This window comes from Callorhinus ursinus, unplaced genomic scaffold (assembly GCF_003265705.2).
Source record: "Callorhinus ursinus isolate GAN/ISIS: 27379988/994484 unplaced genomic scaffold, GSC_fseal_2.0 scaffold68, whole genome shotgun sequence".
NCBI lineage: Eukaryota > Metazoa > Chordata > Mammalia > Carnivora > Otariidae > Callorhinus > Callorhinus ursinus.
In genome coordinates this window covers 3683278-3706843 of record NW_027397130.1, presented here as the reverse complement: position 1 = coordinate 3706843, position 23566 = coordinate 3683278, and the positions used below count along the sequence as shown (strand labels likewise).

The 23566-nt window shown below is 56.1% G+C and overlaps 2 protein-coding genes across 12 annotated transcripts in view; one reads left to right on the top strand and one right to left on the bottom strand.

The window, feature by feature from the left end:
• Window positions 1-3611: 3611 nt before the first annotated feature.
• SOCS3 (suppressor of cytokine signaling 3) lies at window positions 3612-6946 on the bottom strand. The gene is made up of 2 exons (XM_025859823.2): window positions 6651-6946; window positions 3612-6048 (listed from the first exon to the last, which is right to left on the bottom strand). Exon 2 carries the CDS (start codon window positions 5958-5960, stop codon window positions 5283-5285), a length of 678 nt encoding a protein of 225 aa, XP_025715608.1. The 5' UTR covers window positions 5961-6048; window positions 6651-6946; the 3' UTR covers window positions 3612-5282.
• A 12528-nt stretch (window positions 6947-19474) lies between these two features.
• PGS1 (phosphatidylglycerophosphate synthase 1) overlaps window positions 19475-23566 on the top strand; it is a 41996-nt gene continuing 37904 nt past the window's right edge. For 8 of the 11 annotated variants that reach the window (XR_012376212.1, XR_012376210.1, XR_003205709.2 and 5 more), the window contains exon 1: window positions 19476-19634. Coding sequence is in view for 3 of the 11 variants with exons in the window: in XM_025859573.2 (XP_025715358.1) it covers window positions 19492-19634 (143 nt within the window). In the remaining 8 variants the exon portion in view is untranslated. Of the gene's footprint in view, window positions 19635-23217; window positions 23355-23566 lie in introns of those variants that run through there. The other 3 variants (XR_012376213.1, XM_025859574.2, XR_012376211.1) reach the window with 2 other exon arrangements.

Here is a 23566-nt window from a genome sequence, read left to right as displayed (position 1 = left end):
AATCATTGTATTTATATATTTACTAATTCATTGTCACTCCCGATAAATCTCAGGAGAGCAGGACAATCGGGGCCTTGTCTTGTCCCACATTCAATTCCCTGACCCATAGGATGTGTTCAATAGCTGTGTGCTGAGTGAGCGAATGAGGGATTGTGGGGCGGGGGGCTCTAGGGCTCCAAGGACGGGGAACCCTGGACAGAGAGAGTGTGCGTTGGGGGGCGGGGCGGGGTGGGGGGTACTCGCCAGCCTGGAGGGAGATTTGGCTACCCTGGGAGAAGAAAACTTGATTCACTCCTGGCCGGGAAAGAGTCAGTGCTTTCTGAGCAGCTCCCCTCGGAGGGGTCAGTGACCCGTGGTGACGGTGACGGAGGACCGCGTCCCTCCCCCAGGAGCCCCGGGCGTGCTGGTCCAACCCTCTCTCCTCCCCCTCCCGGCCCCCACCCCAGGGAGGTGCGCCTGGCAGCCACCCCGTCGAATTTCCTGGCACTCGGCTGAGAATAAACAGCGCTCCGAGCCTGTAATCCCGTTGTCACGGCGACCGCGCTCCGCGGGGCGGGGGCGTGGCGGGGGCGTGGCCTGCTCTCCGCGCGCACGCTGCGCTTGGCGGGGCGGCTGCTGCTGCGGCGGCGCGGGCCCGGGAGGTGCCACCCGCCGGGCTCCGCGCGGACATTCTTCGCATAGCTCCGCCAGAGCTCCCGCGGCGTCCGGGAAGTGACTCTTCCTGGCAGAGGCCGGCCTGGGAGCGACGCGCCCGCCCGCCCGACGGCAGCCCGCACGGGAGGCGGCGGGACGCGGCGCGGGAAGGTGCGTCCCGGGCCCGGCTCTTCCCACCCTCGGCTTGGGTTTCCCGGATCCGCCCCCGTGCACGTTGTCCCCCACCCCCGCGGACTTCTGTCCCTGCTCAGACTCCCTCTGCGACTCTCCCCGTCTCTCAGCCTGGTACACTGGCGGTACCCCCTCCCGAACCTCCTTCCTTAAACTAGGACCCAACACGAAGGCTTACTTTCCATCTCCAGCTCCCCTCTCTGTGGCCTCCTTCCCTCCCTCCCCCCAGAGCAGGCCTTAGATTTCCCATTCCTGGCTCTAGCTCATCCGGAGGCCTGCCCAAAAACAGCACCACCGGAGAGAGGAGAGGGCCTCTTGGGGGTGGATTCTTACAGCCAGAAGCAGCCTAATAGGGCACAGGGCCGGGAAGCAGCACACTCTCCCCTTTCTGGGGGTTGGCCAGGGACCCCCAGCTATGCTCTTCTTAACCCCACTGAGGCGTGGGTGCCTGCTCAAGCTTCTTAGCAAATCGGGGAACCAGGCACACTCCTTCTCTGGCAGCCCCCCTTAAGTCCTTGGGAGGGGGTGGATTCCGTCCCCAAGAGGACCGAGAAGTACAGAAAGATTTCTGCAACAGGAGGGTAGGAGGAGGAGGGAACACGGGAAGGAGCCCTGGGGAGCAGATGGATCTTGGGGTTGCCACTAGCTTGCCGTGTGAATTTAAGCAAATTGCTTTTCTTCTCTGGGACTCAGCCTCCTTGTCTGCAAAAGTAGAAGGTTGGTCTTGTGGTCTGAAAATGGAGAGACAAAAGTGTGGGGAGAAGGATGGGAGGGGGGCATCAGGGGAAAGGAGTCAGGGGTCTTCCTGCCTCTGAGTTTAACCTCCAGGGGGACGGGGAAAGCAGCTCTCTCCGGGGCCAGAGAAGATCAAGCCCTTTCAGTTGGCGCCCTGTGAACACTGGACACCCCGGCTCAACAGCCGCCTTCTGGGCCAAGGACGGCGACTTAGTGTGCTCTAGGTTCCAAGGTTCCACGGAGGCTGTCCTTCCAGCAGCTGTGCAGCTTTCTGCTGAAGGCAGATGGTGGCCGGCTGGCAGCCCCCCCCCCGCACCCCCCTCAGCAGGGAAGAGCCTGCCAGGAGCTTCCCAGGCCCCACTGGGTCCCCTCACTTGACCTGGTGCTCTGGGAAGGTGAGCTTACCTGGGTCTGCAGTCCTGGTTCCAGAAGCGGTGGTCTTTCTGGAGTGGTTCCTACATGCTCTGTCCACTCAGTAGTCTCATGCCTTAGCCTGGCCCTTTCTTGTCTCTTTACATTATTTCCCCCAAAAGTCTAGGAAATGGGAAAGAGAAATGACTTTATTTACTCTCAGTTGCCTTTTTTTTTTTAAAGGATTTTTTTATTTATTCATTTGAGACAGAGAGATACAGAGAGAGAGAGAGAGAGAGAGAGAGATTGAGAGCAGGAGCAGTGGGGAGAGGCAGAGGAAGAGGGAGAAGCAGACTCCCCGCCGAGCAGGGAGCCCGACACGGGGCTCGATCCCAGGACCCAGAGATCATGACCCGAGCCGAAGGCAGGGGTCCGACCATCTGAGCCACCCAGGCACCCCCTCTCAGTTGCCTTTTGGATGCTGATTCCTGGAGCTGCTTATTCTCCGGCTCCCCCCCACACACACACACCCAGGAAGAGGGGGGAGTGGGAAGAGGCCTCTGGTATTTGTTTCAGGCATCTGAGGTTTGGGGGAAGGCATGGGGACCCCTGACTTGGGAATTACACTCATTTCTTCAGTGGTCAGGTCTGGGGTTTGGGGGGGGAAGAAGCATGGAAGGAAAATGTCACAGAGAAAGGATTTTTTGTTTTTTAGCACAACCCTAATGCTGAAACCCCAGAGTGGGGGAACTCACCTGTTGGCTTTGCAGGGAGATATACAGAGGGGCAGAGGGGCAGCCCTGGCCACATACTTAGTGCTTAGGGAGGCAGAGAGAGTTCATGGGCTTTGGAAACCAGATGCTCCCAGGTTCCAATTCTGTGTCTTTTCCCACGTTCCCAAGTGGTGTGTCCTTGGGCAGGTTGCTTAACCTCCATGAACCTGAGTGGCTGCCCCCGCTCAGTCGACAAGTATTTACTGAGCACTGTTCTGGGCATCAGAAGTGGCCAGTGTAAGCCCACAGCTTCCATGGAGCTCAGTTATGTCTAAGAATATGGCAGTGGTAACACCCGCCTTGTGGGGCTGGGTAGGTTAACGGGAGAGCCTCTAAGTGCCCAGGGGGTGGGAGTGACTAAGAAATAGGCAAATAGATGGGTGCTGTCATTGGGAGGCATGTGGCCGGCCACTGCTCAGGCTGGGTCTCCCAGGAATGGGGGGAAGCTGGAGGTGGGGGGAGGCAGTGCCTGTGGAGACCACCCCTCCCCCCACCTCCCATGAACCTGGCTGTGCTGAGGTCACGGGTCACCGCCAGGACCCCGGAGTCTGGGCTTTCTCGGAACACCTCCTTGCCAAAGAGCAGAGCGCCTCTAATAACCTGGAATCTCTAAAAGCTTTGACCACAGCTCAGGTTACTCCCTGCAAACCCTTTGAAGCGCTTCCTTCGAACTTGCTTTGCATATTCTGGTCAGATCTGAATCAGACTAGCAGGAATTACCCCTCTCGGTAAAGTCTAGGTGGCTGCCTTAGCTTGTCAGTGACGTGGTGAAGACGAGCTCAGTTCCATGGCGAGGAGCGCCCCTGACACAAGAGGGGGCAGAGCCTGCACCTCCGCGGCTCCCTCCCTCCCCTCAGACGCGGCGTGGGTGCGGGTGAAAGAGAAAGCAAGGCAGGGAAGGGGCGGGGAGGAAAAGGCTCCAGTCGGTTTTCATTAAAAAATAGTGCTCTTTATTATAAATTACTGAAATGTTTCTTTTTTGAATATAAATATAAATATGTGCAAAGTTTGACTTGGATTGGTATTTTGTTGAGTTCTTCAAGCATCTCCTAACAGCCTCGAAGGCCTGGGTTGGGGGGGCGGGGAGAGGGCTGGAGGTGGAATCTTTATAAAAGAGTGATTGAGGCAGATTGTAAACATTATTAAAACAAAAAACAAAACGAAACAAAAACAACAGGAAAAAAAAAACCCAAACACCCCAACACACAGCTGCCCCATCCAGCCCAATAACCTGACACAGAAAACTTCGTGTTTGTTTCATTTTCCCCAAAAAGAACAGTTCCAGGTAATTCCGTCGCTGCTACATTCCTGTTAACTTTTCACTGATCAGTGCTATTGCAGAAGGGAGCAGCTGGGCTGGCAGGGGCCCCAGTCTCTCAATGACTTCCTGCCTGTGCCCTTCCCCCACCCCCCACCCCACCCCCCCAGGTGAGGAGGGCTGTGGGACCTGGTGGCTCTGCTCTGCCAGAGCCCAGGCACCGGGAGGCACCTGTGACTGGCCAATACCGAATGGGCTCGCCTTCTTCCAGGGCTTGGCTGGAAGGCCTGGACCTCCACCCGCCTCCATCTCCGCCCGCCCCTCCCCCCACGCCGAGGGGCCGGCCGCCGGCCCTCCGAGGATCCCCTGGCCTCTGCCTGGATGGGCTGAGCGTGTGGCTTCTTGTGTGCCAGTCCCTATCCATGGGACAGGGAGCATTTAAGGCAAATCTCCTAGCCAGACAGGACGCACAAAGTAGAATCCCTCATCTTCTCTGTCCCGGGACCTGGGGTCAAAGATGGCTCCTCTCCTCCACCCTCCTCCCAACCCCCAGGTGCCAGAAGGGAGAGCAGGGGTGGGGAAAAGAATAACTGACCAGCCCACCCCTTCCCCTCCAAATGCCACTTCCCCCTTAAAACGGGGGAAGGGCCCTGGGCTCCCGGGCACTAGATGGACTCTGGGACCTTTGTTTCTGGTGGCTGTCCGAGAGAGGGTAACGGAATACCCCCCTTCCGCTCACCCCTTGCACTCATCCCCCAGAGCCAGGGGAGGAGCACGCAGCCGCCTCCTCACCTGGGGTGGACAGGGGGAGTGGCCATCGCCGTGGCCAGCCTGTAGCCCTGAGGCCCCTGGGGCACCCTCTCCTGCACCCTCTTTCCAGGCCAGAGACCCGCTCGGGTTTAAAGCTACCTTTTAAACCAAATCAAAGAGCAAACAAGTTCCGTTGGAAAGTTTGAAGACTCCCCGGCAGTTCTCACTAGTTCAACACTCCCGCAGTGTCCCCTGTTTGGAAATGCAGGGGAGTCGAGGAAGCGAAGAAGAGTTGAGAAGAGAATCCACTGCTGTCGTCGCTGTCCCCACCAGGTCAGCTGGCTCCTCCGGAGAAGCTGGAGTGGGGGCGGGGCGCTCAGGTGGCACTCCCCCTTCCCTCAAACACATTCCAGGTCCCGCCTGCCCCATTCTGCGGGGGGGGGGGGGGGAGGGCCGAAGGGAGGGGCCAGTCCACCCCCCTGGCTCACCCAGAGCTGCAGGACTCTCCCGGTTGGATTCTTGTGCTTGTGCCATGTGCCACGGAGGAGAGGGGACCCAGGCTCCTCGCCCCGACCCCTGTCCTTTGCTCTTTAAAGCGGGGCATCGTACTGGTCCAGGAATTCCCGAATGGGCCCAGGCAGCTGGGTGACTTTCTCATAGGAGTCCAGGTGGCCATTGACGGTCTTCCGACAGAGATGTTGGAGAGTGGCCACGTTGGAGGAGAGGGGCCGGCTCAATACCAGAGGGATCTTCTCGCCCCCCGAGTAGATGTAATAGGCTCTCCTGGGGGGATTCCCTGGGAGCGGCTGGGATGGCGGCTGCTCCGGCACCTCGGAGGAGGGTTCGGTCGGTGGAGAGGGGAAGGAGGGGGCGCCGGGGGGCGGCATGTAGTGATGCACCAGCTTGAGCACGCAGTCGAAGCGGGGCACCGGCTGCGTGCTCCGGGGGTCGCTCTGCAGCGAGAAGCTGCCCCCCTCGCACTGGATGCGCAGGTTCTTGGTCCCCGACTGGGTCTTGACGCTGAGCGTGAAGAAGTGGCGCTGGTCCGAGCTGTCGCGGATGAGGAAGGTGCCGGCGGGCTCGGCGCTGAGCAGCAGGTTCGCCTCGCCGCCGGTCACGGCGCTCCAGTAGAAGCCGCTCTCCTGCAGCTTGCGCACTGCGTTCACCACCAGCTGGTACTCGCTCTTGGAGCTGAAGGTCTTGAGGCGCAGGCTGGTGTCCAGGGGGCGGCTCATCCCGGCGGCGGGAAACTTGCTGTGGGTGACCATGGCGCACGGAGCCAGCGTGGATCTGCGCGGCGGCGGCTGCAGCTGCTCGGCGGCCTCCGCACAGCGGCCGCTACCGCATCCCCGGGGGCTGTGGGGAGGAAGGGGCGCGCCGCGTGAGTGCCCGGAACCCTCCAGCGCGCCCGGCCCGTGCCGGCTCCCCAGCCTCCGCCGAGCGGCCTGGGCACCCCCCCTGCCCGGAGGCCCCCCTCCTGAGCCCTTCTTCCCACCCAGGCACCCCGCGGAGCCCGCCCAGCCCCCGCCCCCGCCGGCCGGGTGGCCCCAGGCAGCCCCCTCTCCAGCGCGCAATGGGAGAACGCCGAGTGGGAAACTCGGGCGCGGAAGTTGGGTCTCCGGGAGCGTGGCCGTGGTGGGGAGCGGGAGAAGGGCCCCCGGGACGCTCTGGGCGCCGCTCAGTCCGGTGGCCCCGGGTGGCGGGGACGGAGAGAGAAATCTGAGGCATGGGGGGGGTGGGGTGGGGTGAGGAGGGGACATGAGAAGCCCGAGGGCCCAGCCTGGGTCTTCCGGGAACCTGGGATCTCCGGCTTCCATCCGCTCTGGCCCCTACCTCGTCCCCTCCCTGCCGGGAATGACCCGGGAAGGGGAGGGGAAACCGGGAAAAGCTCCCGGGACTAGCTAGCCCCCCCCCACCCCCGCTCCCGCCCCGCTCCACGCCGCGCCCCTCCTTCCTACCTGGTCCCAAAACGAAGTCTCCGGCCTTGGGGCTGCGCCTCCTACGGTCCCCAAGGCGAGGCGGCGGCGCGGCGGCCAGCGGTGGCCCGCGCTGCGCCCAGATGTTGGCGGCCGTGAAGTCCACAAAGGGCCTCGCGCGCGCGTCCCTCGGGCTTCGCTGGGGCGCCCGCCCTGCCCCCTGCGCGTCCCCGGGCCGGCCGGCGGGGACGAGGCGAGGGGCCGCGGCGGGAGCTGGGCTGGAGCGGCGGCGCTGGCGGCGGCGGCGGCGGCGCGGGAGTGCGAGTCGGAGCCGCCGCCGAGTCCGCGCTAGCGGGTATATACGCGGCCGCCGCGCCCCGCCCCCCCGATTCCTGGAACTGCGCGGCCGGCCTTCTTGTAATGTTTAGTCACTACTCGCAGCAATGAAAGGCTGCGCGGAGGGCGAAGGAGGGGCCGCGGGCGGCCGAGGGCGGGCCGCGAGCCGGGCCAGGACCGGCCGAGACGCGCGCACAGACAAAGCGCGGCGTGAGGCGGCCCCGGCGGCCGGCGGGCGCGGCGCCAGCCCCGGCGGCGCGTTCCTGGCAGCGGCCCCTCCCCCCCGCGCGCTCCGCCCCCAACTTCTCATTCACACTTTCCCCCTCCCTTCTAAGAAGGCCGGTTTCTGGCAGAGGCGGGGGGCCCCGCTCCGGGAGCGCGCGGGCAGTTCCAGGAGGCCGAGCGGGAGAGGCTCCCGGCTCCCCTTCCCTTTTTCTCAGACCTCACGGGGACACCCCCTCGCCCCCACCCGGGCCCGCCCGAGGTCCCGATCGCGGCCCCAGGAGGCCCGGGCCTGCCGCGAGGGAAGTGGGGACACTCCAAAGCCCCGGGCGGCGACACTGGGGCCGGACCTGGGAGTTGAAGTGGGGTGGGGTGGGGACCTGGGGTCACGTCCCCGAGGCGAAGTCGGGAGTCCCTGGGATGGAGGGGACGCAGCCTGTGTGGCAGCTGTCCGGCCTCAGCCCCCCGGCCCACTGCCAGGTTCTTTGCCGACGCGGACATGAGTGCCGCCTCCCGCCACCAGAAAGCCAGAGACAGACAAACAAGAACCGCTTTCACACATCTGGGTCTCCCAACTTTCGGGGTGCGCTGTGAGTCCGGCCAGGTGCTCTCACCGGGCGGGACTGGCCCGAGGGCTAGCAATGGCCCCACCCCGCGCCTCGCGTCCGCTAGAGGGCGCCCTGGGGTCTCGTAGCGGGAGTGGAGTTCGGAGCCGCACCTCCCAAGCCGGGGAATGGAAACTGGAGGGGGCAGTGGGGAGGCTGGCTCAGGAGCTGGGGCGGGGGACCTTCCCGGGGGACACAGGAGAATTCTCATCGCAGTTGGAATTAGACCTGGGACTAATAGTCCAGCAGCGGAGGATTTCCAGAAGACAGTTTTCAGAAGTTCAGCCCACTTCCAGATGGTCCAGCACCGCCAAGAATGTGCCCCGCCTCCCTTACCTCTGAGTGTGGGGGGTCTGATCTTCCCCCCGCCCCGGGTGTGAGGAGGCGTGTGTGGTGAATGATGGATTTGCTCTTGGTCACGCCAGCATGGATGTGGGTGGCTTGGGCTAACCAGCGCCTGCTTTCTGAAGGTTGGCAACTTCTGCAGTCTGTCCCCAAACAGGCAGTGGGGTGCTGCAGACACCTGAGGACTAGTTTAAATTCCACTTGAATCGTCACCTCTCGGGACACAGGGGCTGTGGGCTTTGGGCTGTGCCCTCTTCCTAGATGCCACCCTGCTGAAGATAATGAGTCGGAAAGGAAGGGAGAGAGGCTGACATGACAACAGGCATCTTGGGAGTCTAGCACACAGAGGCCTGGCTCCTTCCCTTATCTGGGAGGGGAGAGGCACCTGACTGCCTTTGCCACTGTATTATCAATCTGTGCCATCACCTCTTCTCTCACGCATGTCAGGACCACGTGAGATTTGGGCAGGACACCCAGCCTCTCTGGGATTCAGTCTGCCATGTGTAAAATAATAACAGTAACCTCTTCCCATCAGAGAGCTGAGATCACAAAGCAAGAAGAGATTCTGCACATCAGAGTGTGCTAGAAGCGGAGGGATTCTGTCTCGTTCTTCCTCAGCTTCTATTAGGAGACGGTAGCAAGGAGGAATTCTTCTTGTTATTTCTAGTTACTTCCGCAGAGGGGGAAATGGATTTATTCAACACATTTCTCAAATGTTGGGCTCTGTGTACCAGGCATTATGCTAGGTGTTGAAGTATAATGATGAATAAGACCAGGTCTTTGCCCTCAAGACGCTTGTGGGCTAATGAAGTGGATCCTCCTCTCCCGAATCAGGAGTTCATTCTTTGTCTCACCCAGGGAAAGGACAAGAGGAAGCTGCACCATGACCATACACTTCTGTGCTGGATCCGTGGAGGATAAGACTCACAAGGAATAGCCCTCGAGTTAATGGATGAGAAAGTGCTTTGTAAATTACAATGCTCTGACACAAGTCAGGTTCATTCACCCAGTCCACAAACCTTCATCGAGTGCCTGCCTTTGCCAGGCACGGAGCAAAGTGCTGGGAGACAGAAGTGCTGGGTGAATCCTGCAGGGAGACAGGCGAGGCGAGAGGCATGGGCCCCCCAAGTGAGGATGCCGGGGGGAAGGGGTGATTGTGATGATGAGCCTAGGACACTTTGAGAGTTCATTTATGGGGGTGGTGTGGAAGGGGGAGAAGATAAGGAGGAGGAAACAGCCCTGGAACTCTGGGAATTCCAGACTAGTTGGAGGAACTCATACTTCCGAAGCAAGAGCATGGTCCCCAAATGAGCCTGGGCTCTGCAGAGGACCCGCAGCAAAAGCTCCATGTCTGCATGTCTGCATGCCTGCCAGCAAGCTGGGAGCGTGCCCTAGAGTTCAGGACTGACTGGAAGGGCAGAGAGGAGGGGCAGTGTGAGCTGGGCTGGGGGAGAGGGGTGCTGAAAGGGGCTGTCGGGCCTGGGGCTTGCGGCGGGGGGGGGGGGGGGGGGGGGGAGCTGCCCTCCTCTCATACTGACTCTGGAGACTGAACTGCTGTCTAGGCTCCACCAGCCAGTAGCTGTATGACTTCTGGCAACTTACTTCCCCAGCCATGCCTCAGTTTCCTGATTTGTAAAATGGGCTGATAATAGTACCTACCTCATCTGGGGTTGTTGTAAGGACTAAATGAGCTAATGCGTGCAAATGCTTAGGATGGTACCTTGAACATATTAAATGCTCAGTGCACATGTCGGCTACATTTTTTTTTTTTTTTTTTTTTAAGCACTGGGGTGTCTGGAGAGAGGAGGTGTGGCTGCAGCCCGGGCTGCTAGGGGATGGGTGTGGCCAGGAATGGCTTTCTGTTTTGGAGAGCCCTGTTATCTCCCATATAAGATACATTCCATGAAGAGGCTTGTCTTCAAACAGATCAGCCAACTACCAAGTTTCCCTTTGTCTTTCTAATAACTCCAGGTTTCCAATGCCTTTGGGATGATTCAAACTTCTCTAAGGCCACCATCAGTGGCCACCACCCCTACTGACCTCTCATGGAGCCCCAGGCTGTCTCCAGAACGTTCCCCAGGCCTGGGTCTTTGCATGTTCATTTCCTTCCAGGTGGAACTGCCTTCCACACTTTGACTGGTTTCTACTTTTCCTTTAAGACTTGGCAGAGACTCAGTCTAAACTTCCAGGAGAGTTCTCTCCACGCTGACCAACATGCCCTGATTACTTGTCCAGTGAGAACCTTGAGGAAACAGACGGTGTTCGGTTTTTTCAAACCTGGTACATAGAAAGTGCTCGATGGAAAAAAAAGAAAGAAAGAAAGAAAGTGCTCGATGAATCTTTTTTTTTTAAGATTTACTTATTATTTTTGGGGGGAGGGACAGAGGGAGAGAGAATCTCAAGCAGACTCCCCACTGAGCACAGAGCCGGATGCAGGGCTCCATCATATGACCCATGAGGTCGTGACCTGAGCCAAAACCTAGAGTCGGATGCTTCACCAACTGAGCCACCCAGGCGCCCCTGAATAAATCTTTAAGAGATTGTTTTAACTCCTGTTTTCCATCCTTTTCAGATGCCACTGACTGCTTATTTCTAGAGTGGCTTTTGGTTTCTTCCCACAGGACTCGGGAGCATCTGTAGATGGGATAGAGGGGGTGGAAGCCCCATGTACCTTTGGTGGGGATTAATAAACCTGCTAATCCGAAGACAGAGTGAGGACTCAAATTTTGCTGGAAAAGTGGGAAAGGAGGCACTGGGCCAGTACAGGGCGCAACCCAGGAGACCCTCTTCCAGGCAAGAGAGATGCCCAGAGCAGAGCAGTCCCAGGGCGGTGTGTCCCTCCCACCCTCCCTGCCTGCTGGGGTCTCTGGGGGGTGGGGGTTGGGGGGGAAGAGCCCATCCAGGTCTGGCCCCTCTGCCCCACCCGCTGTCTTCCTGGCTATGGGATTTAGGAGACTCCTGCCTTCTAACCTCTTCCTTTGCTGAATTTCTATGAAGTCAGAATCCCATTTCCAGGCAAAGGTGCTTGGTCATAAAGATAATACAGATTCATTCATGAGGGAGGGGAAGTACACAGAGGTTTCAGCTGCTTGTGGGGCTTCACTTACTCACGGGGAGTAACAGATGATGAGCTCTTCCCTAAACCTCGGAAATGGGAACTCTGACGCCTGTGGGGTGGTCTTGGGAAGTGATGGCCAGGCCTGGTGAACACAAGGTCCCATACTCTCATAGACGGTCTTCTTGTCTTCTGGCCAGCCTGGGGGCGGGCTGTAAGGTTGCCATTGTTCGGAGGCCTCGTTTGCACCCAGATGGGTTAGGAGACTGGCCTCAGACCACAGCGTTGCTCAACACCAGGCCCTCAGCCTCTGTCTTTAAGACTGGTGGGCTTCCTATGGCACAAGAAGGCAGCCTGGGGTGGCCTGCCTCATGGCTTTCCATTGCTTACTCTGCATTGGTTGTGCTCCTACTACGTGCGGGTTAGTTGACTAGGCCTGGGGATGCAGTGGTGGGGGAAAGAATCTGGTTCCTTCCCTCTGCAGATTCTAGTCTAGTGAGGCTTCTCCTCTTCTTGCCCCCCCCCCCCGCATTTTTTCAGCTCATTTGAAGAGGATGCGGGGGTGGGGGTGGGGGTGGGGGAGTGGCTCTGTGTCTTATCAGACCTCTTAGAAGCCGCGTTGCCCCTCCTGCCCCAGGGTGGCTCTTCCAGGGCCTGGTCGGGCTGCCAAGGGCTGATGCATCTTGTTCTCTCCCCAAGGAAGCCCCTGTCTGTCCTTGCTGGAGGCAGGGTTAGCGGGGAGGTGACCTTCCAGGGCAGGGGGAAAGGTCGAGGGATCTCACCACAGGTGGACCCTGATCTCTCTTTGCTGCTTGTGACAATCCCCAGAGGCAGGCCAGGGAAACCAGGACAATGGCTTGTGGTCTTTGTTCCTGCTGGGAGGGGCGACAGAGCTAACGAAAAGGTTTGTGGCTCTAAGGTCTGGAGCAGTGGAGGGGTTCTTTCCAGCCTGACATTCCAGGCCCAGCTGGTCTCTGGCATTTCCCGGAAAAAAGTGCCGAGGGAGAGGAAAGTTCACTAACCCACCCACCCACTCACCCACCCTGCCTTTTCAGATTCCTTGTTCCCTCCGGGGCTTGGGCTGGGTCAGAGCTCCAACCCCTGCCATGGGGTGGTGGGAGGGTGGTGGGTCAGTGGAGGAGACTTTAGGAGGGTGCAGAGGGTATGCAGAGGGTGTGTGGGGTGCATCTTGGGGGGAGGGAAGTTTCTTCCCACCGCTCTATGAGGAATCCACATCTGTTCCAAGTTCTGAGTTGGGGGTAGAGAGTGGGGCAGTTAACTTCCAGCTGACTGTCTCTCTTGACCCCAAACCAACAAACCTCGCTCTGTCCGAGGTTAGGATGGGAATAGTCTCCATTGGCCCTGAAGCAGCCACTGTGCCCGCACCCGCACTCAGGAACAGACACCCGGGCAGCAGGCAGTTCTGGGAAGAGGCCGTGGTGAACCATCTGGGCTGCGATGCAAGTGAGGCCTGGCCCGGCGCCCAGAGCTAAAGTGGCAGTGCCCAGGAGAAGGAGAGCCTGGCCAGGGGGGTGAGGAGTGAGGTGGGCTCCCGGGAGCTGTTGCCCTGGGCCCCAGACGCCCGAGGGCTGGTGGAGGACCCCTGGGTGCAAGGCCTACAGTAAACCAGATGGCTGGCCCCCCCGGAGCAAGGCGGCTCGGAGCCCCTGACCCATGGGGTTCCGGGGTCAGGCGTTGCTCACCAACTCACCTGAGGGAGCTGACAGCCCACGGCCTGCACTGAGCTCCCTCCAGTGGCGAGATCTCCACAGGGACCTCCGAAATGCCCCATCCAGGTATGTGACAGCACTAGGAAGGTCCTTGGTTCCCCCACACTGTGAAGCACACACTGGCAGGTACTTTGTCAGGCATTGAGTCTTGGGCCAGGTCAAAGGGGAAATGATACACCCTCTCTCTGGCTCCCAAGGTCTGGAACCAGCCACAGGGACAGAGAAGTGCGTCGGAAGGAGTGGGAGGTAGAGTATCTATCAGGGACAGAGGTGAGATTCTAAAGCATGATGTCGTTCCTTCCCACTTCTCCCTTTGCTCATGCTGCACTCATCTGGCCTCACATTGCATAGTTCAGAGTTCTTAACCCAGGTACTCGTACTGCCCCCTCCCCAGGATTTCATAAGCCCCCTCTATTTGTGAATAAAATGCTAGTGGCCGTCCAGATTTCTAGGGTTGATGAGCCTACCCAGAGTCTTGCTCTTGCAAGACTTATTTTTATAAAACCACTCACTCACTCATTCATTCATTTGTTCCTTAAAGAGATAATTATTGAGCGCCTACTATGTGTCAGAGATTGAGCAGGGTGCCTGGAATTTATCAGTCTGGGTCCTCATGAAGTTTAGATTCTTTCCAGAAGGACAAGATTCTCCCACAATTGATGTCATGATTAATTAATTTTGACTGCACTAAGTACTATAAAGGAAAAGTCCTGGGGGGAGGGTCTGTGTGAGCATATTATGGGGAGACCGCATCTATGGGGGGGCAGCCGAGGGAATTCCCTGAGGAAGTGACACATGCAGTATGATGGGAAGCTGAGGCCTGGAGGGGTCACCTGACCTCCCCAAGGTTCCCAGCTTGTGGGTGCCAGGAGCAAGCAGAGCCTAGGACCGGTGCACCGCCAGTGTCTGGGTGCCTGGGCTCTGCCGCTGAGCATCTTCTATGTTGCTCCCTCTGCCTCTCTCTCCCTCCCACCTATGAAAAGCTTTTGCTCCCTGCTTCCAAGCTCCACCTGAGGCAGCTACAAGCAGACAAAATGAGAGTATCATACTCCCTTAAACCCCTGAGAGATGGGTCAGGTACATTCTCTGAATTTTGGAACTTCGAAATTTAAAATGTGTTTTTATAGACCAAAGACGTGTGAAGTGGTGAACTATTGGCTGAACACGACCCATAGATACATTGGTTGGATTGCACAGAATTAATAAAATTTTTGTTAAAGATTATTTATTTATTCATTTATTTGAGAGAGAGAGAGAGCACAAGCAGGGGCAGAGGCAGTGGGGTTTGATCCCAGGACCCTGAGATCATGACCTGAGCTGAAGGCAGACACTTAGCTAACTGAGCCACCCAGGCGCCCCCCCCTTTTTTTTAAAGATTTTATTTATTTACTTGACAGAGAAAGACGCGGCGAGAGAGAGAACACAAGCAGGGGGAGTGGGAGAGGGAGAAGCAGGCTTCCCGCGGAGCAGGGAGCCCGATGAGGGGCTCGATCCCAGGACCCCGGGATCATGACCTGAGCCGAAGGCAGACGCTTAACGACTGAGCCACCCAGGTGCCCCCCCCCCAATTTTTTTGAGACAACATTTAAAAATCTGGAAATTTCACATTCACATCTGAATTTGGGGCTTTCTTTGGAAAAATTGGATGATTGGCATCGTTGGGTCTACATTCTGGCAGATCTCCACTGGCCCTTTAGATGGGACGTGGGCTCTCCAGCTCAGCACTGGGCCACCCCCAGGACTGGCCTCCCCTCCCTGCCTGGAGCCCCAGGCACTGACACAGCAACCCCACCTGGCCTCTGTCTTCCTGCCTCCTCTCTCTAGGTTAAAGGGCAAGAAGGGCCATTGACGTTGGGGTATTTACTTTGAGTCTCTTTCCTAAATTCTGAGTCACTGGAAATAAATCACACCTGGTTCTGAGAGTCCCACCTACTTGGGCCGGGCCTGATTTGGCCTCATCTCATCAAGCCAGACCTATCCTGAGCGGGCTTCGCATGCCAAGGCCTGGGGCACATGTAGCCTCTCAGCCTCTTGTTTCAATTTGCCCCAGGGGCCAGGCAGAGAGAAGCGGGGCAGGGTGGGGTTCTGCCAGGGAACCCCCAGCAGCTCGCCTTGGCTACCCAGGCAGGACCCAGGGAGCCCGGGATTCCCTGGGACAGAACTGGCCACGGGCCTCCGTGATTCCCGCCGCGCGGGAGGAGGAGGCGAGCAGCTCCTCGCTGGGGTGGCGCTGGCTGCCTTCCAGGCCACAAGAGGCCGAGATTCCCCTGAAACTGAGAGCTAGCGACACAGAAACAAACCAGCATGCTCCACCCAGGAGGCATTTCCAGAAATTGGGGCCCTGGCTTCTTGCTGATGAAATGCCAGATTATCCGGGGCCTCTCTTTGAGGCAGGGAGGTAGGGAGCGCATTGAGCAATAGGTGTTTTGTTTTGCAGATGACAAGATTTTCAACACTGAGAAGTTTAAATGATAAATACAAGAACCTTGACCAGCTCCCCACGCCTACCCTGGAAATGGCTGTTTTGAGCTTCAGTGCCTGGCAAATTTGTTTTCCACAACCTTCAGCTTCTCTGGGCCTCCCCCCAGCCCCAGCCACCTCAGGTCCCTGGTGCAGGAAGACCCTGGCAGGGCTCCCACCTGCTACCCGGCCACGAGAAAAGATGTCTTCAAAAGCACAAGTTGGCAAACCATGGCACACAGTTTTTGTCAATAAAGTTTTATTGGCAATACAGCCACGCTCATTAGCATTGGTCGTGGCGGCTTTTGTACCAGATTGGGTTGTTGCCACTGAGGCCACTTGGCTCACAAAGTGTAAAGTGTCTACTATAGGACCCTTGAAGGAAGCGTTAGCCAGCCCCTGCTCAGGAGGACCTGAAGCCTGCCTTATGCCAGGGAGGGTGGGGTCAAGTCCTAGTTTGGAAGGGCATCAAGGACTGGGAAAGCTCAGAGCATATCTCAGGGAAAATGAAGGCAGGGAAAGCACTGGTGTCCTGAAGGGAGACTGAGGGCTCAAGTAAACCAGCCCCCAAAGGTAGACCTGAGCAGCCAGGTTTGCAAACTGACCTGTGGCAGGTCAATAAATTAGCAGGAGGCTAAATCACTGTTTCTCCCCCCGTGGTGGAGAAACACAGACCCACAGCCGGGAAGCTCCAGAGCTCACCACCTGCTCATGTGTGATCATTCAACAGGGGTGGGCCGAGCCTGCATCTGTTGGCAGGTCCTCCTGTTTGGGGTGCTCACAGCAAACAAGGCGCTAGGGGCTCCCATTCTGGGGGGTAAGGAGCCGGGAGACAAAATGCACAGTAGGGAGTGGGAAGATGGGCAAAATGGGTGAAGGGGAGTGGGAGATACAGGCCGCCAGTTATGGAATGGGTAAGTCACGGGGCTGAAAGGCACAGCATAGGGAGTGCAGGGATGGTATGGCAGTAGTGTTGTATGGTGCCAGGTGGTAGCCACACTTGTGGGGAGCAGGGCATAAAGTATAATGGAGAGATTGAATCACTGTGTTGTACCCTGGCAACTAATGTAACATTGTGTGTCCACTGTACTTTGATAAACACACACACACAAAACAATAAACCAAAAAATGAGATTAGATCACAGTATGTAATACGCAGAATGAATGGGGCCAGGAGGTGTTTGTAGGGGAAGCACAGAGCTCAGAAGGATGAGAGGAGCTGTGAGCAGATAGAACAACTAAGCAAAGATCCTCAGGTGGCAACGTGTGTTGTGTGTGTGTGTGTGTGTGTGCGCACGCATGCTGGGGGGGTGGGCTTGAGGGATTGAGAAAAGGCAGGCTGGTGAGGCTGGGCAGTGACCAAGTGGAGGAATGGAGGCAGAGACCCCAAGGCTGGCTTCATCCTATCCTTGTCCCTAAGCTATGTTCTCTGTGAAACAAGAGTGGGCTTCTCCAAAGCAGCTGATCGGCGACAGGGTTGCTCGTCCCTGGAGGGAGAAGATGGACGGGCACACCTCCCCCTCCTTGCATTTCCCAACAGCCCTGTGGCTGAGAGAGACCCTTGCACACAAAGTAGGCTCCGGGAAGAGGGGCCTTCCGCTCACATTGACATGATTTTCGGTTTGGGTGTGAATCACAGACAGTGAGGCCGGGGCCCTTGGCTCAGGATTTCCTGGTGTTTCCTGCCCGGGAGAACAGTCTTGCTATCAGGGGCAGCAGCCCACCACTCCCTGACGTCAACTCTCCTTCCAATGAATGCATTTCCTTTTCCGTTTGGGAAGACCTGGTATCTGTCAGCAGTCCCATCAACTCTGCCATTCTAACCCTGGCACCTCCTGTTCGGGAAAGAGCCAGTGAGATTAACCAGAAGGCAGTGGGTGAGGGCAGGAGGGTGAGGGCGGGGCTCAGCGAATGGGCTTTCAAGCCAATGGGGAGTCTCAGGGGGCAAGTGCCTTCTGGTCCGGGGTCATCAAGGTGTGAGCGGAGGTGTGAGTGGAGAGCCCAGCAGCAGTAGTGTGGTGTCTGCCCTAACCGCCGGCCCTCCAAGCTGCTTGGGGCACTCCCACGCCTCCTCTCTGGGCCACCTGTGGCACCTGAGAGTGTCTTACCTCCTCTGCCTGTTCCCACGAACCCGCCCAGATGAGATCTCCTGGTGGAAAGTGTTTATGTTGTCATCGTGTAAAAAAAAAAAAAAAGATCGCTCAATTTCTGAAAACCATCATTCAAAATTTTTGCAACTTCTCAGTGTGCACGTCTTAGGGCAAAGTCACGGTTGCCTTGTTCTGGTTGTACCTCTGACAGTTTCAAACTAGCCATGAAGGCCAGAGGCTCTAGCTGTGTGGCTTCAGAAGTGACTGGGTCATTGCTTGCTGTTTATACGTAATGCAAATACTAGTTTAACTTACCATGCTGTAATAACACCGTGTGTTAGTCCGATTTATTTTATTTTATTTTAAAGATTTTATTTATTTATTAGAGAGAGAGTGTGAGCGGGAGCATGAGCAGGGTAGGAGCAGAGGGAGAGGGAGAAGCAGACCCCTTGCTGAGCAGGAAGCCCAATGGACAGGCAGACAGACCACTTGGGGCTCGATCCAGGGACTCCAGGATTATGACCCCAGCTGAAGGCAGACGCTTAACCGACTGAGCCACCCTGGTGCCCCAGTACAATTTATTTTAGATCAGAAATTCCCAATGGGACAGTACTGTGGTTGTTTGTCTCACTTAATCCCTTACCCGGGAATCACCACCTAGAAAAAGAAACTGCCAGTTCTTTTCAGGATGGGTAGGATGCTCCTGTGGTCACCACTGAGCATCATGGTGCAGGCATTCAGCAACTTGACTCTGCAACCACCCCGTGTCCCAAGAGCTGTGCAAAAACGGAATCATGCAATGGATGGTCTCATTCTAGTTACTGGAAATTAGGAAATTCGATGATTCACCACTTCTAACTCGGAAGAGTTGAATCGAATTCCACCTTGTGTTTGTAACGCTATCTAAACGTAAAGGAAAAACAATCTGAAATGCTTGTTGCTTGTAAACTACTTGGAAATTCTTGAATAGCACCAAATAGCCAATGTTAGCATTTTGGTGTATTTACTTTCAGTCTGTCTGTACACAATACTCCTTCCAATTTTTAATTTTCCCAATGAGATAAGCTCTATACTACTCTTTGAAAATTTGGATTTTACACTTCATGTCATTAAACATTCTTCTGGGACATAATTCTTTATGGATGTAGGGTCTACCAACATAGTGATGCACCGTTATTTATTTCACTATTTCACCAACTTCCCCACTGTTGATTCCTTCCACTTTTTTTTTGGTTATTGTTAAATATTTTATTTATTTATTTGATACAGAGAGAGAGAGAGAGAGGGAGAGAAAGAGAGAGAGAGAGAGAGAGAGAGGCCCAAGCAGGGTGAGCGGCAGAGGGAGAGGGAGAAGCAGGCCCTTCACGGAGCAGGGAGCGCGATGCGGGGCTCAATCCCGGGACCATGCGATCGATCGTGACCCGAGTGCAAGGCAGACGCTTCACTGACTGAGCCCCTCAGGCGCCCCTGCTTCCACATTTTTGATATCACGAACAATGCCAAGATGAACATTCTTGCAGGGCGCGTGTAACTGACCTCCTTGGGATACCTGAGTGAACGTGGAACGCGGAATGTTTTTCATTCCTTGAGCCCTCACAACACCCCCTGGGACAGGACAAGTAGGATGTGACGAGCTCCCACTGCTCTACCGGTTCCCCAGTCTCAGTCCGCGTGGGGCGGCCAAGGAACCCCACGTTTCGGATCAGAGTCATTCCCCGCCCTCAGGACCCTGCAACGTCACTACAGGAGGTGCTCCCGGCTCCACGGACGCGCGGTCCTCGGCTCGCAGAACCGTACGCTCCGTGGCCTGCCCCGCGCACCTGCCCGCGAGCTTCGGTGCTGGGCGTGACCCGGTGGCCGCGACGCCAGCCGGCTCGGGAGCGTGGAGGTGGGGGGAGTGGGACGGAAGAAGCTCGGCTCGCTGCGCCTGCGCCCTGCGCGCCGCCCGCACACCTGCGCCCGCCCCGCCCCCTCCCCGTGTCCGCGAGCGCCGGTGTCAATAAAGTTCTTGCGCGCCGGAAGCGGAAGCGCCGAGTCTCCATGGCGGCGGCGGCGGCGGCGGCCGCGGGGCCGGTGCTCTGGAGGCGGCTGCTGGGCCTGCTGCCTGGCCGCCCGGGGCTGGCCGCGCTGCTAGGGCGCCTGTCCGACCGCCTGGGCAGGAACCGGGACCGCCGGCGCAGGAGGTGAGAGGCGGCCGGGCCTGCCGGGGCGGGGGCGCGGCCGCGGCCGCAGCCCTGCCTCCCCTCCGCGCCGGGGGTGCGCTCACGCGGGGGGCGGGCGGGGCGGGAACTGAGCGCGGGCTCCCCGGGCCCCCCGGCGGCGGACGTTGGAGGGGCTGTGGCGGGAGACGCCGCTAGCGTTCCGAGAGGAGATCTTTTCCTTGCCGGTCCTGGCAGCCGGGTGGCTCGGCCGGGGTGAATGAGCCCGGCCGGGATCGTGTGCGTGTAGGGCTTCGCACATCCTGCGGGAGAGGGCTGTGAAGCAATCCTGAGTCAGGGACTCTCGGGCCAGGGAAGAGGAACCACTCGGAACCCCCTTCACACTTTTCAAAGGGCCTGTGTTCTGGAAAAGTACTGAAGTGAGTTATGTAAGTGGTGGAGGAGGCTTTGAAGCAGTTTGTTCAGGCAGTGGTCTTTCAAAGTCAACATTTGCCAAGAACATGCTGACCTAAGAGGCCTGTTGTTATTGCTAAGGTTACAGGGGAAAAAAAAGAAAAAATTTCTTGTGTGCAAATGGTTTTCTTATCAGAGAGACTCAAGCCTTACACTTGACCCTTTAAAAGAAAAAAATATCGGATCTTAGACGTGCATCCTTTAGAAGAGTTTGCATTATGTTCGATTTTATCTGTGCTGCTTGGGTGAGGTGGGACCTCCTGGCTTTCGTGCACAGATCTGTGGTCCAGTCATGTGTGCTGTTTCTCCTTATGGGAAGGAACTTGCTTCATACTGGGTTACAGTGGATGATTTTCGGCAAAAATTCGACTTCGGTTCAGGGTGACTTTTAGGTGATAGCATCCGTATGGAGCCCTTCAGAAGCTTGCTGATCAGAATGGCGTTAAGTTTCACACCAGCGAAACCCGGTGGGGGCGGGGCCGGGGAAGAGGTGGCCTCTGCATTTTCTGTAGTTGGTGCTTAGCCAAGACCTCGCTGTTGCAGTGGGTGGTGAAATCAGATGACTTCTACATCTTGGCATCAAACCACTGGGAAATTTGGTTTAACGTTTCAAGAAATGTTCTCTCCTCAAAGATGATGTGTTCAGGCAATTTTGTCATTTCCCTGTATGTGTTTAAACGACAAAAACCACTTCATTGTTAATTGTTTACCATTGGAATTAACTGCTAAGGGATGTTGGGGCAATCTCCACAAATTCTTTTGAAAAAGACGTTTCTCTTGAGTGTCTTTTTCCGGTGGTGGGGGGCGAGGAGCAGTGTGGCAGTGGGAGTAGTCTAAACTGACTCTCCAAAGTCCTTTTTTGTAAATGGCTGTGGTAGATGTGGCACCGTATTTCTTTTTGATGAAGCTGAGAGAGAGTTGTATCTCTGGGTCAAAAATTAAACCAGAAACTCACTTAAACACAAGTTTTGTGTTTTGTTTTATTTATTTTTAATTTAAATTCAGTTAGCCCAACATATAGTACATCGTTAGTTTTTGATGTAGTGTTCATTGATTCATTAGTTGCGTATAACACCCATTGCTCATCACATCACGTGTCCTCCTTAATGCCCTTCATCCATTTACCCCATCTCCCCAGCCACCAAGTTTTGTGTTTTATTTATTTATTTAATTAATTAAAAAAAAAAGATTTTATTTATTTATTTGACAGAGAGAGACACAGCGAGAGAGGGAACACAAGCAGGGGGAGTGGGAGAGGGAGAAGCAGGCCTCCCATGGAGCAGGGAGCCCGATGAGGGGCTCAATCCCAGGACTCTGGGATCATGACCTGAGCCGAAGGCAGACGCTTAACGACTGAGCCACCCAGGCGCCCCAAGTTTTGTGTTTTAAAGAAATCTGTGGGTGCCTGGGTGGCTCAGTCAGTTAAACTTCTGCCTTTGGCTCAGGTCATGATTCCAGGGTCCTGGGATTTTGCCCTCGGAGTGTGCTTTTCCCTCTACCCCTCCCTCCCCTGCTCATGTTCTCTCACTCTCTCAAAAATAAATGAAATCTTAAAAAAAAAAATTTGTGTTTTATAATCCTTAGAACGGTTTGCTAGGACTGAAGATAAGTGCTTTGACCAGTGCTGTTACAACGCTGTAGCTTTCTGACCCCCCCCCCCCCCCCTTGCCTTATTCGGTTATTCGGTCTGCAGATTTACCCGACTCTGTGGCTTGGGGTTTGGGATTTCTCTGGTCTGTATGGCCATTCATCCTATATTGGCTGCTGACTTTCGTTTCTCCTCCATTAGTTGTACCTCACAACTCCTCATTCCCCGAATGGTGTGGTTTCTTGTAACTCTGATTGTTGATAATAGTTCTGTGTAGTCATGAGCTTAGACTTTGTCAGATTTTAGCTTGCCAATCTGACTCACCTGTTGGAGTACCTGATGAACCCTCGTGGCTAACGAGAGGGGTGGAGAGAGGGTACTTTCATTGCAGTGGTTTCTTTGTTAGTTACAGAGACAGCCACAGTGACAGAGAATGCTACTTAAAATTACTTCCAATTAGTGATCTAGAAATGCTGTTGTTTTTCTCTTGAGCAGGCATCTGACTCATTATCACTTTGGACCTCTGGGCTCATTCCTTTATTCAGCATGCGTGTGTAGAGCACTGCTGTGCTGGGTACCAAGGAAGCAAAGATAAAGACCTCGCCCCATCTTCAAGATGCTCAGACCCATAAGCTGACAGTAATAGTAAGGTAAGGTAGAGGTCATGGCAGCACCTGAGAGGCACAGCAGGAGGTCACAGAAGTCTTCCTGGTGGGGGTGATCTCAGAGCTGTGTTTTGGAGTGTAGGAGTACGCTGGGTAAAGAAGGGGGAGCTGGTGTTCAGGGAAGGGTGGTGAGTGGTGTGGGCTGATGATTGTGGCAGCAAAGGTGGAAGGCAGTTCTGAGGTGCTGCAGGTACTCAAGTCATTTCCAGGAGCCGACTGGCGGTACTGAGCCAAGGGAGGAGCCGGGAGCAAGTTTGTCCTCTGGGCTGACACCCAGGGAGGCAAGCTCTGAGATTGCTTGTTCAGTTTCCTTGGATGGTGGTCTAGGCCTGAGGTGTTGCAGAGTGGAAGGGATTAGAGTTAGCTCTGGTGGGGGACGTGTAGAGGGACTTGGGTGACTGCATGGGTGGAATCACACATCATTACAACAGGGTTAAGAAAGGACTGGGCTTGGGGGGGGTGACGATAAGGTGAGTTTGGGTGTGTTAACTAGGATCCAGGTGCCTCTGAGTAGAGGTGTCAGTGTGTAGCTGACCGACAGATCTGGAGCTCGGGACGGGGAGACAGCACCGTAGGTGGTGTTTAGGAGTCCTCAGACTCCACGGAATTGACTCGTTTGGAGTAGATGGGACTGAGTGGGAAATGTGTCAGGAGGGCAGGAGTTCCTAATCTTGAGCTTGCCTGCCCTAGAAGGAAGTATTTTCTTTGTGGCCTCCTCTAAAAAACCCAAACAAACGATTTTCAGCTTGAGCTATATGTGCAGAAAGGGCTTTATTATTGAAACTCAAGTCCTATTTTCTCTTCGAGGTGTGTGTGTGAGTGAGTCAGTGAGTGTGAAGGGGTGAGGGGCTTCTAACTTTCCTGAGTTATAAGAGGGAGACAGACAACCAGAAGACTGTTCTTTCAGTTAGGTATCTGATGTCATAGTGGCAGGTCGGCATACTCCAGTTCAGCTTGTTAGTAGTTTCCGCTCTGAGGGACCACATTTCCAGAAATTACTTCTTCTTTGAACTTTGTGATGCTGCTTGCTTGTTACAGGTTAGTAGAGCCATCTCTTGGCTTATTTATAGTAGTAGAATGGGTGGGAGGGGGATATTTAGAATCAAAGCATAATTTCCCCAAATAATTCAGATTTGATCTTGCAGGGATTGGAGTAAGATTTACAACAGACAGGGACGCCTGGGTGGCTCAGTCAGTTAAGCGGCTGCCTTCAGCCCGGGTCGTGATCCCAGGGTCCTGGGATCGAGTCC